Source organism: Sebastes fasciatus, chromosome 12, assembly GCF_043250625.1.
Source record: "Sebastes fasciatus isolate fSebFas1 chromosome 12, fSebFas1.pri, whole genome shotgun sequence".
Lineage (NCBI taxonomy): Eukaryota > Metazoa > Chordata > Actinopteri > Perciformes > Sebastidae > Sebastes > Sebastes fasciatus.
The window spans coordinates 2,648,707-2,661,096 of record NC_133806.1 but is presented as its reverse complement, the minus strand read 5'-3'; the positions used below and the strand labels follow the sequence as shown (position 1 = coordinate 2,661,096).

Below are 12,390 nucleotides of genomic sequence, written 5' to 3'. Positions count from 1 at the left end.
CAAACAAATCCAAGATTTGTATTCAACAGGAGACAAAAACACCAAGGAGGTGATCTGTGTGGTAAAGATGATGAAGTTCAACTGTTCTGACGATTAGATAGATAAAATAGATTAGATAGATTAGATAGATTAGATAGATTAGATAGGGTTAAGGTAGGGATAGAGTAGCTTGTCCTGAAAACAAAAAATCCCAGTCCTGTATTATCCTCATGTCTTCTTGTGGAACAGGTGTTGAAAGGGACATTCAGCCTGAGACACACAAACACACATCTGTCTGTGTGGCTACTGATTTAGTGACACCATCTGGTTTGCAGCAGCTTCTGGATGTGGAGAGTCAGGGAGTGGCTGTCAGGCCTGATGGATGGCAGGCTTTGGTTGAGCAGAGCGCGGAGGGCCGACACCGGGCTATATGACAAATAATGAAAAAAGTGGGATTTTCTCGCTGGTACACAGCGGGCTCAGATCACAGAGGAGATGAGGTTGGAGGAGCACATGTCCGATAACATCTGACACAATCCAATCAGCTGACGGATGAGTGGAAAAGACATTCACCGTTGAGGCACCTGTCAGGGATTTAACAGCACTTCCTTTTGTAGATGACACTTGACGCATTTCAACAGACTCAATTTTAATTATAGATAAATCCTTAGAATATGATTTTTTTTACCACTGAAAATAATATAGTTGGATTTTTGATATTCAAGGATAGTTTATTTAATCTGGACCATGACATTATCACTGTTTACTGACACACAGTGAGGCTGTAATGGGGTTTGAATACTAGTAGAAATTGAACTTGTGACTAACTGGGATGCAGTGGCGGCTGGTGGAAATGTTTCTTGGTGGGGCTGTGGTGCCACATCCAATCAGTTTCAGCAAACATCCCGGTATGATTTGATGCAAAAAAGTGAAGGTATCAAAAACACATAACTACTTTTCAGTTAAATAATTAACAATTATTTTATTCCAACAGACGAGCATGCGCGCTCACTCCACACTGCAGAAGAGTTAGTTTAGCTCTGAGAATATCTAGTGAACAGTTATTTCTGGACGTTTGTGCAGAAATAACTGCTGCAGCTCCTCCAGACCAACAGAGGTTTCCCGTGTCTTGTGAAGTGACGGGGCTCCGCAGAGAGAAACGTTATTGTCTCCGACCAAAACTCCGGCGTCTCCCCCGTTCCCTCCGGCCGCGGTCGGGAGGCTGAGGCAGGAAAAGCCAACACTAGGATCAGCATTGATTCATGAAGAGACCTTCGTCTGGTCAGCTAACATTACTGCCAAGCAGCTGAAATATAGACTGATATTGTGCTTTTAGCTGACGTGTGTCGCCTCACTGTTTTGAGCGATGCTTGTTCATGTCTATGTAGAGTGAGCAAGCGCGAGCAACGGGACACTGACTTTCGTTGACTTAACGGCCACAGGTGTCGCTGTTAACAAGCATTTCTGAAAGTTACAAATAGTCCCTTTAATACAAAATAAATATTGACAATTTGTATAATTTTTATTATTATTATTATTATTATAAGTAGTAGTAGTAATGTTTTTTTTGTGTGTGACTCTATTGGCCGGCTGTGATGTGAGAGATGGGGGTTTTTTTGCAGAAAAAAGTTTCCTATGCCTTGATTTGACCGGCTTTAGGACCCCGCGTGCCATAGCAGCAGCAGCGGCCAGTGGACCATCAGCCGTTAGACGCAGCGAGCGACTGACTGCTGTTCACAACAAGAAGGCTGGTAACGTGGAGTGGAGTCGAGTTGAGTTGTGGAGTTTAGGAGTTGAATTGAAGGGTTTCTCCTCTCCGACAGTGATGAACACCACCTCGGTTTGAAGCAGACGGAGTGGCAGCAAGAAGGTAACTCTAGTTCCTTCATAAATCTCCTCTAAAAGCCTCCTGAAGTCTCTCCTCCTGACGCGTAAAAGACGGCTCGTCCAGCAGCACTACATGGGTTGAGGCAGACGCGTAAAGTCGCTGTGTGCAGTCGCAACGCAAACAAGGAGCTGTTTCTTTGGAGTTACTTTTTTTTTTTAAAAAGAAGACTTTTTTCCATCGTGGAATGGATTCTTGAGTTCAGCTTTTTTTTCTGAGTTCATTGATGTTTATTAAAGTGGGATTCGTCTGGAGGAATAAAAACAAAGTAATGAATCTCAGATGAAGACACTGAAGTGTGCTGGATAGAGAGAGAGCTGCTCTGATGAGGTGGAGGTGGAGGTGTGCTGATGATAATAAACCTCTCTCCTGTTTTTCATCCATATACAGTATATATATCTCAGATTCGTCTGATGGAAACATTCCTCTGCGTCTTTACGCACTGTTCGTTCACCGTCACCACATCTCTGTTTATTCTAACGAGACAGTTGAATGGATTTTAATGGATTTTAATGGATTTTCAGGTACACTTTACTGAAACTGGAGAATTTGAACCAACAGTGCTATTTTTTCAAAATAAATTCATCACAATTAATTTGATAAATGGTATCTATCCTACACAGTGCCAGCTCCAGCTTTTTTCCCCAAGAGGTTTCAATTATTTACTAACTTGGTTATCCATGTGAAAAAAAGTCCCACAAAATCCCTTTATTTAATCTTTATTTACTTTGCTGTTTTTTTTTTTTGTTTTTTTTTTTCATTCAATTTTTTAATTTTTTCTTTTTTCTTTCATCTGTCAATACAAAATAAATAAGTTATTTTTGTACTTTTCTAACCAAAAGTGTAGTCATCAAGGCAGTATATGTATGAGGATACATGAATATTGTGTGCACAAATGCTTTCCACTTAGATTTTTACCCAAAGAAATGCGTCTGAAATCTCTCCAGTGACTATTTTCCTAATTTTTTTTTTATTATTGGGGATTTTATTGGAAGAAGATGAACCTGTGTGTTGTCAGTCTTCTCCTCCTCACTCTGGATCTAGCCACCGTGGCGCTCAGTCTGTCCACATGCAGCACGCTGGACATGGATCAGTTCAAGAAGAAGCGCATCGAGGCGATCCGAGGGCAGATCCTGAGCAAGCTGAAGCTGCCTGGTCCACCGGAGGACTTCCCGGAGCCGGAGGAGGTGAACCGGGACATCGTGGCCATCTACAACAGCACCCGGGACCTGCTGCAGGAGAAGGCCAACGAGCGGGCGGCGACGTGCGAGCGGCAGCGCAGCGAGGAGGAGTACTATGCCAAGGAGGTGCACAAGATCGACATGCAGCCTTTCTACCCGGCAGAGAGTGAGTAGTATAGATCTGTGTGTGTGTGTGTGTGTGTCTGAACTTTAAACACTTCATAGTCCCACAGAGCACCTCCACGTGGGCACGTGTGTTTGTGATTGTTTTGGAAAAATCCATCCCATCGTGCTCAGCTGGATGCTCTCCTCCTCCTCCTCCTCCTGCTGATGCTGCTGCTGCTCCTCCTCCTCTTCCTCCTCCTCCTCTCTCCTCCTCCTGCTGCTGCTGCTCCTCCTCTTGCTGCTCCTCCTCTTCTTCCTCCTCCTCCTCCTGCTACTCCTCCTCCTCCTCTCTCCTCCTCCTGCTGCTGCTGCTAGTCCTCCTCCTCGTCCTCCTCCTACTGCTCCTCCTCTTCCTCCCCCTCCTCCTCCTCCTGCTGCTGCTAGTCCTCCTCCTCCTCTCTCCTCCTCCTCCTGCTGCTCCTCCTCCTCCTCTTCCTCCTCCTCCTCCTCCTCCTCCTCCTCCTCCTCCTCCTCTCTCTCCTCCTCCTCTCTCTGCAGGTCTTGAGCTCATATTTTCAGTTGGGTTAATTTGTCCGTTTGTCAGCAGGATAACGGAAAATACTCCTGGCCCGATTTTCATGAAAGTTGTTGAATTGTGCAGCATGATGGTTAGCGGATCCGGATCACAGGGCGGATACAAGCATCTACTCTTCATTTATGGAAACGGGCCTTGGCGGAGGTCTGAGTGCTGAGTGCCCTTCTAGTTCACTCATGTTAAGAGTTAGATATCTGCACTCATTGGAACTACTTTATACTAACATTATAATCACTGTAAGTAGTAAGTCCCCTGTAAGTACTTTGTAAGTACTTTGTAAGTACTGGGTACTTTAACGGGATATTTCAGAGGAAAGGAGACATTACTTATGCTGTAAGAAGTATTCTGAAAGTACTGGGTACTTACGGGGGGTTTAGAGGTTTTGGGGGTTTGATGTGTTGTTCTTCTTGGTGTCCTGAAGATGTGTGATGAAGAGGATGAGGAAGAAGCTGCTGTCTCTTTCTTTTCCGCTTTTGTCCATAAGAAGAAAAAAAAACGAGTAAAAATGATGTGATTTCCTGAACATTACTTTATAGTAGCTTAGAGTATGTTGCTGCTTCACAAATAACTCTTTTTACATGAAGCACATAAAGTGTGTGGTAAACTCACAGTTACTGTAGCAGGTAGGCAAAACAACTCAGAGATAGCTACAGTATACGTCATTTATTCTTTCCTCTCAAATACCCTGTAGGTACCCAGTACTTACAAAATACTTAAAGGAACTGTTTGTAAGAATCATAAATTGCTTGTTAACAGCGACACCTGTGGCCGTTAAGTCAACGAAAGTCAGCGTCCTGTTGATTGTGCTCGCTCTAAATAGACATGAAGGAGCATCGCTCAACACAGTGAGGCGACACACGTCAGCTAAAAGCACAATATCACTCTATAGTTCAGCTGCTTGGCAGTAATGTTAGCTGACCAGACCAAGGTCTCTCCATGAATCAATGCTGATCCTAGTGTTGGCTTTTCCTGCCTCAGCCTCCCGACCGCGGCCGGAGGGAACGGGGGAGACGCCGGAGCTTTGGTCGGAGACGATAACGTTTCTCTCTGCGGAGCCCCGTCACTTCACAAGACACGGGAAACCTCTGTTGGTCTGGAGGAGCTGCAGCAGTTATTTCTGCACAAACGTCCACTGAACATTCACTAGATATTCTCCGAGCTAAACTAACTCTTCTGAAGTGTGGAGTGTGCGCGCATGTACGTGAGAGGTGGAGCGACAGAGTGAGAACGACTGCGGTGTGTGAGTGAAGGCAGACAGAGGAGCAGAGTACAGCAGAGACGCTGGTCCTGGAGACCAAAGCTACGGTCTCCCCCGCGTCCTCCGACCGCGGCCAACACTGATTAACAGACGGGCTTCACTAGATATAACTTTGCGGTTATGGTACTTCCGTGTAGTTTGTGTTGGAGTCTGAGTCTGAACAGCGTAGCCACACGCGAGCCCGCATACGGACACCGATCCGGATTGTTTATACGTGTAAGAAGTTACAAACAGTCCCTTTAAGTACCAGTAGGAACCAGTAAATATTTATATGTACTGATACATATGACAATGTTAACTAAGTCTTGGGTAATTATGCTTTAAGTCTTTACCCTTTACCAAATACTTATCTTGTAATGTGGTGAACTAACTCTTTAAAGCTTCAGTAGGCAGTATATTTTTTGGCATCATTGGGTAAAAAATTCCAGAATAACCTTTCAGCATATTGTAATTCAAGTGTTCTGAGAGATAACTAGACTTCTGCTCCTCCTCATGGCTCTGTTTGACTTTAAACAATCTAGCCCGTGGTGGGAAACTTCACAGGTCATTTCAGAGAGAAAGCGTTCCTATTGGATGTAGCAGCTGTCAATCACTCGTGAACTCCGATCAAACAGTCAAGCGCTCAAAGAAGCGCTGAATATTCTGTTACTGTAATGCTTATTTCTCTCCTCAAATGTGTGCAGAAACATCTTGCAGTGCACCGTTTAGCTGTAAAATGAGAAAGCTTTAGACCCGGCTGGTGGGCGGTGCTTGGTATTTCTTCTTCAACTGATCTCAACATGGCTGCCGGGTCACAAACTTTAGTAGCTGTGTATGATTTCACCAAATTGAGACATTTTCTCTTACTCCGTTTTCAGCATCAATCAGCTCACGTTGATTTTGTCCAAAAAGTGTGTCTGTCTGGCAACTTTGAAATCACCTTGGTGAAGATCTTCCTGTACCGGTTTTAGATACATTCGTGACCCACTTGTCCTTGTTAACAGAATCTTATCCTGGAATGTATTTTCAGCGCTATGCTGTTGATCCTTGGCGTTACCAGGCTCTGTCCGTGCGTGGTGGAGCGATGTATATATATCAGTGAGCAGCCTTACATTTATTAAAGTGTGGACAACCACTCTGTATGGAGTAGTGCACGATGATGCCCGGCCTAAAAGGTTTCCAAACATTCTCGCTGACACCTCAAAGGATGTGATAGAAAAGCTGACAGTTTGTGTGTATGAGATGTGTAGATCTGCTAAAAAACATTTGGGAATTTGAAACAACGTGCAGTTTGCAGAGGAAGCCACGTTTGCATAATAATCCTTGAAGCAGAAGTTTCAGTTCTCTGCTGACAGCTTCAGTGGTGCTGTTCTGTAGCTGACCCTGACCTTTGACCTCCCATGAGGAGAAGATGAATTTATCCTTCTGCAGATCAAAGACACATCAGACGAAAGGCACGGCTGTAGAAACAAAATAATCATATTAAATGAAACTGCAGAGCCATTAACCCCAATATGGTTTTCCCATTCACATCAGAAATGTGAGCACTCGAACCGAAGCAAAAATAAATTAGCATGACATTTTGTATGCCCCGAGGTGTATTTTGCATTAAATGTTATCCTTGGCCCTGCCTCCTGTGTAAATACCTTAAATATGAATAGATGTGGCCTGATGCCAAGTGCAGTCAGGAAAGCATTTACAGGGTATAAATAACACTGAGTCAACACGCACGCAGGGAGGAGAAAGAGGCCCGAATTGAGTCCCATTCATGTGAACTGGTGACACTGGGCAGGTCCCTCACATCTGGAGACAGATGCTGACAGGAGAGAGATCAAGCAGTGAACCCCTTCAGCTGATAGGCTCTATTTATTTAGTCTCTTTCACTTGACGTGTGAGCGTGAGAGTTGCTGTGAAAGTGAATATCACACACACACACACACACACACACACACACACACACACACACACACTTCTTATTTGGTTGGGTGCCAGGAAATCCTCAGAGGCAGCAATGTGGGGCACATCGGCCCTGGAAGCCGTACAGAAATGCTGGGCAGTGGAATGAGGAAGGTGAGGAGGGGTGAGGGGTGTATATGGAAGGGGGGTTGGAGACACTGTGCCAGGTCTCACAGTCGTTTATTTAAACCCAGTTAGCTATGAGGCATTGTGTGTGTGTGTGTGTGTGTGTGTGTGTGTGTGTGTGTGTGTATAGCCTGGCTGCCACTCACTGCATGGAAAATTCCAGCAGGAGAGACTCTATGTTAAGGTCTGTTTGGAAATGTATCACAGAAACTGGGGGAGTGGAGTTCGAAAAAAATAATCTGGGTGTTTACCAGGCAGGGAGGGGTCTAATTACAGCTGGTATACGCTGTAGCGTTGTCAAAGATATCAAAGTATCGACGCATATCAATGCTGAATATTTGAAATGGTTTCAATACTCATTTTCCGCAATGTTGATGCAGCAGTACCAGCTGTGCTCTCTGCTCTCTCTTCTCTCCGACACACACACACACACACACACACACACACACACGCAGTGCAATACTAAATCACTGGAGTACCCATTTGATCATTTTGTTCTCCCTGAAGAAACCCACTGTACTGCCCTTCATTGTGACATATTGACATGCCACTCCTCAATAGTTTTGATGTCTCCAGATAATGTTATAGTTAAGTTGTTATCTTGTAATAAATAAGAAGACTACTAACTAAACATGAACACTGATTTATTAGAGCTGCAACGATTCATCGATTAGTTGTCAACTATTAAATGAATCGGCAACTATTTTGATAATTGATTAATCGGTTTGAGTCATTTTTTTAAGACAAAAAGTCAAAATTCTCTGATTCCAGCTTCTTAAATGAGAATATTTTCTGGTTTAAAACTGAATCTCTGTGAGTTGTGGACAAAACGAGACATTTGAGAACGTCATCTTGGGCTTTGGGAAACACTGATCAACATTTCATAGACCAAAACAAACTCAAATTAAACCAAATTGACAATGAAAATAATCAGGGCAGGGCAGAGGCAGAGCCGGGAAACTCGGGTGGACGGCCTGGGGGCAGAGGCAAAGCCGGGAAACTCAGGAAACGTAGGGACTTGGGGCGGCTGCAGCCCGGTGTGGCCCAGCCAGGACAGCTGACCACGAGGACTGAGCAGCGAGGTCTGAGCGGATCTCTCTCCATCCACTCCCCGGCGGAGTCCGACTACCGCGCGCCCCAGGCAGCCTCGGCCTTCGGCCCTCGCTCAGCTGTCCGTGCTGACCCATGGCGGGATACGGTGGCATGCAGCAGTCCGACGTGCTGCTGTAGCTAGCTAAATAAAAAAGATTTGTTTTGTTGTGTTTAAAAGTAATTCACAATTTGCACGTTATAATTTCTTTCCTAAGATGCTGATGTCTGATACTTTACTGCCAGTACAAATACAGAGGTAGAGATTGAAGATGACATTAGGAAATCATCATTGGACCAATGCAATGTCAATCTTGTATTCTATTGGTTGTTGATTGGTAACAACCCAAGGAAGGATGACCTCCCTTGGATCATCATTTTACTGTTTTGGCCAATCACAGATAAAGATCTTGCCTGCCCTGCAGGTGTTGCTGTTGAAGCATTTAAATCAGAAGTTCAATAATATTTAAAAAAAGAAGAGACAAACATTTGATATAAATGTTAATGAGCAGGAGCAACCTCCTCTGCCTCTATGGACCAGCCTCCACTGGTCTAGGTTTGTTTTTTTAAGGAGGGGAGAGGCGAAGGTGAGGGCCAACGGTGGGGAGAACTTCCTTCAAAAATGAAGTTGGTAGAAAGTCAAAGGTGCAGGTAGATGACTTCATATCATTGATTGAGTTTTAAGGGAGGACAGGTAGCCAGTATGTATGTCATATGTATATAGTCGTGTATAGTAAATGTCATAGCTGTGTGTGCTGGGCTGGTTGACACAGTGCTTCCCTGTTAGTGTGGCTATAACGGGGCAGAGTGGACAGAGTGTCTCTGGAGTGCTATAGAGTTCCAGCTTTCTCTACAGTAGCCTGTGAACATGCTGACCCCACTGTGTGCTGGATGTCTGCACAACACTGTCTACACAAGTGACTAGTTTTCCGTTTATATTTACATTTTAGAAGGATGGACGAATTTTAATGTTTGCATTTTTGTATGATAGAAAAAACAACACAACACAATCATTTAGAGTCACGTACTGTGGAGTCTGGCTGAATCAGCTGAGGGTTTGTGTTCAGGCTGCATCATATTTGGTAACCCACACAACTCCTACATGATGTTTATATCTGTTGTGCATCGGCATTGTAAGATTTGGGGATTATTGAATGATGCAAAGAATATGTTTAAAGTCGGTGTAAAGCAAAAATAAATATGCATTCTGGGTTTGTCGCACCACAGAAAAATGTGTTACTAACCACCCAGCCAAATTTGAATAATTAAAAAAATCGCCAAGTATATAAAATTAGCTTTCAAAATCATGGGAAAATCATCAGTATTCTCTGCTCTGAGACGCTGGGGGCGTGTCGCTGAAGGCGTTGAAACCTGAAACCTCTCTTAATACAACCATGGCTGAAACCACACTCACAAGCGCGGAAGGTGCAGCCTGTCGGGATTCCTCAGTAGCGGCGAGCAAAGAGGGAAGAGCCCAGCGCCGAATCGCCGTCCGACGGGCGGAGTGGGGAAATGTGGCGTACGGAAGACCGCTTGCCCGGTGTCGCTTGGGGCCTGAGTCCTTTTGACCATTGCTCAGCCCGTGGACGGTGCGAGGCCGGTAACGGCCCCCGTCGCGCAGTCTGCCCGGGGGGTTCAACTCGGCAGGTTAGAGACGGCTGTTCGGTGTGGCAGGATCCCCTCGCGAGACCTCTCCCCGGAGATGGCTGTTTTAAAAAGTCTTAAATTTGACTTGTTGAAACCTGCAGATACCCAGTCTGCAGAAGATGTCAAATACCTCTTTCACACCAATGACCAGGTTGGACCTGGTTATCTGACCCATGTTCAACCCTCCTTTTGTCAATTCAAGTCAAGTCAGACAACCCGGGAACAATGCATATCAATTAGCTCAGGTGCTATGTTGTATGTTACATGGAGCTGTTGTGTATGCAAAAGCATACAGACAACATAGAGATTTACAGCATCTACCAATCAACACTCATTAACCCTTTCTATTCCGACCTTTTCTTTAGAGGGGTCGGGGTGATGTTCAGGGGTAGATAAACAGTCAACAGTAGGTGTCACATAGAAGTGGTGTACATCATCTGAAAGCTGGGAACCTGAAGATTAATTTGAGATGCTCAGCACTGTGTCAAGTTGTTCTAGTCATTAGTAAGAAATACAAATTAATTAATTAATAAATCAATTACAATAAATTGTGAAAGTGTATAAGAGCGTAGAAAATGTTGTAATAAGTTTGTGATGGTCATCCCGATGCTCTATTATATCTCATGAATTGTTGCAGCAATTCTGGGGTTGATAGCAATTGTTACACAGATTTGGTGCTGAATTAAAAAAAATGTTTACCATTCAAGAATTAATAAAAATGATAAATAATCCTTCCAAAATACCACATTAAGACACCAAGACCTCGAGCAACACCACAGAAAAAGCCATGCTGTGATTTGGTTTCCAAAACCTTTGACATTTGGAGATTTATGCAATAATTGCATTTGTGTAAACTGCTCAGAAACCCCCTTATTGTCAATCTAGCTAGGAAAGCCATCATCCTCTGAATGCTCTAGGTCTCTAGTTTGATCCATCCATCTCTGAATGCTCTAGGTCTCTAGTTTGATCCATCCATCCTCTGAATGCTCTAGGTCTCTAGTTTGATCCATCCATCTCTGAATGCTCTAGGTCTCTAGTTTGATCCATCCATCCTCTGAATGCTCTAGGTCTCTAGTTTGATCCATCCATCCTCTGAATAGTCTAGGTCTCTAGTTTGATCCATCCATCCTCTGAATGCTCTAGGTCTCTAGTTTGATCCATCCATCCTCTGAATAGTCTAGGTCTCTAGTTTGATCCATCCATCCTCTGAATGCTCTAGGTCTCTAGTCTGATCCATCCATCCTCTGAATGCTCTAGGTCTATAGTCTGATCCATCCATCCTCTGAATGCTCTAGGTCTCTAGTTTGATCCATCCATCCTCTGAATGCTCTAGGTCTCTAGTCTGATCCATCCGTCCTCTGAATGCTCTAGGTCTCTAGTCTGATCCATCCATCCTCTGAATGCTCTAGGTCTCTAGTTTCATGAGGCTGTGATTATCCTAGAGGTCACCACAGGTCATTTTATACAGTGAGGTCAAGTTTTAAAAAATGGTCTCATTACAATGAAATGTCTCCTATGGGGACTAACATCATCACACATGAATACAGTTGGGCTCATTGGATCCACAAGAGTCTCAGCTTTACAGTGATACCCAATATATGGAATTTAAGACTGTTTAAGGACCCCGGTTTGCAGAAATATTCAAATACACCATTTTAGTACAAGCGAAAATGACACATACAAACTGCATTCAATGAACTGCATGGTTTTTGCCCCAAACTGCATGTGACTGCATGTCTGTAAAGGAGCCTCAACAAAGCAACGAATTGGTCAAACCTAAACAGGAATTCCAGTCTGTAATGTATATCGTATATAAACATATAAGACAATTGAATAGTGAATTGAACTGCTCAGAGAGTAGAGCAGGTTGTTCACCAATCGGAAGGTCAGCGGTTCGATCCCCGGCTCCTCCGGTCCACATGTCAATGTGTCCTTGAGCAAGACACTTAACCCCAAATTGTTCCCGAAGGCTGAGCCATCGGTGTGTGAATGAGTATTTAGATCCGATCCTGATGGGCAAGTTGGCTCCTTGCATGGCAGTCTCACCATCATTGTATGAATGTGTGTGTGAATGGCTGAATGCTGACATGTAGTGTAAAGAGCTTTGAGTAGTCGGAAGACTAGAAAAGCACTATATAAACTGTGTGAGTCAGTATCGGCCCAACATCCGATCCGTTATCGGTATCGGTGCATCCCTGCTTGAAGGCAGACGTGCTGCTCAGCATGGCTGAACACACGTGCGACTGTTCCCCTCAGTAACTGATAAAACCTGCTTTTTCACAGCCAATGTTTGTCTTTAATCATATTTGGCATTTTATTTACACTGCTGTTTGCTTTGGAAATGCCCTTGAAACGCACACACATTGTAGCACAAGTCCTGCATGAGTACATCGGGACAGTGACACACAGAATGTCCACTGCTGTAAATATCATGTCAGAACACCAATACCCTCGGTGAGCATTTAAAGAAAGCATAAGCTCAGAAAGCAACAGCATTTGTGTTGGCAAAATTACATTAAAAGCATGATGTGAGGACTTTCTAACACTTGAGTTTGCAGCATGAACAAGAGATGAACTATGAATATCATGA

The 12,390-nt window shown here is 44.0% G+C and overlaps 1 protein-coding gene across 2 annotated transcripts in view; it reads left to right on the top strand.

The window, feature by feature from the left end:
• The first annotated feature begins 1,665 nt into the window (after nucleotides 1-1,665).
• tgfb2 (transforming growth factor, beta 2) overlaps nucleotides 1,666-12,390 on the top strand; it is a 61,159-nt gene continuing 50,434 nt past the window's right edge. The window contains exons 1-2 of one of the 2 annotated variants that reach the window (XM_074652588.1): nucleotides 1,666-1,849; nucleotides 2,863-3,211. In XM_074652588.1, coding sequence (XP_074508689.1) covers nucleotides 2,863-3,211 — 349 coding nt within the window. In that variant the 5' untranslated portion in view covers nucleotides 1,666-1,849. Of the gene's footprint in view, nucleotides 1,850-2,859; nucleotides 3,212-12,390 lie in introns of both variants that reach the window. The other variant, XM_074652587.1, reaches the window with a different exon arrangement.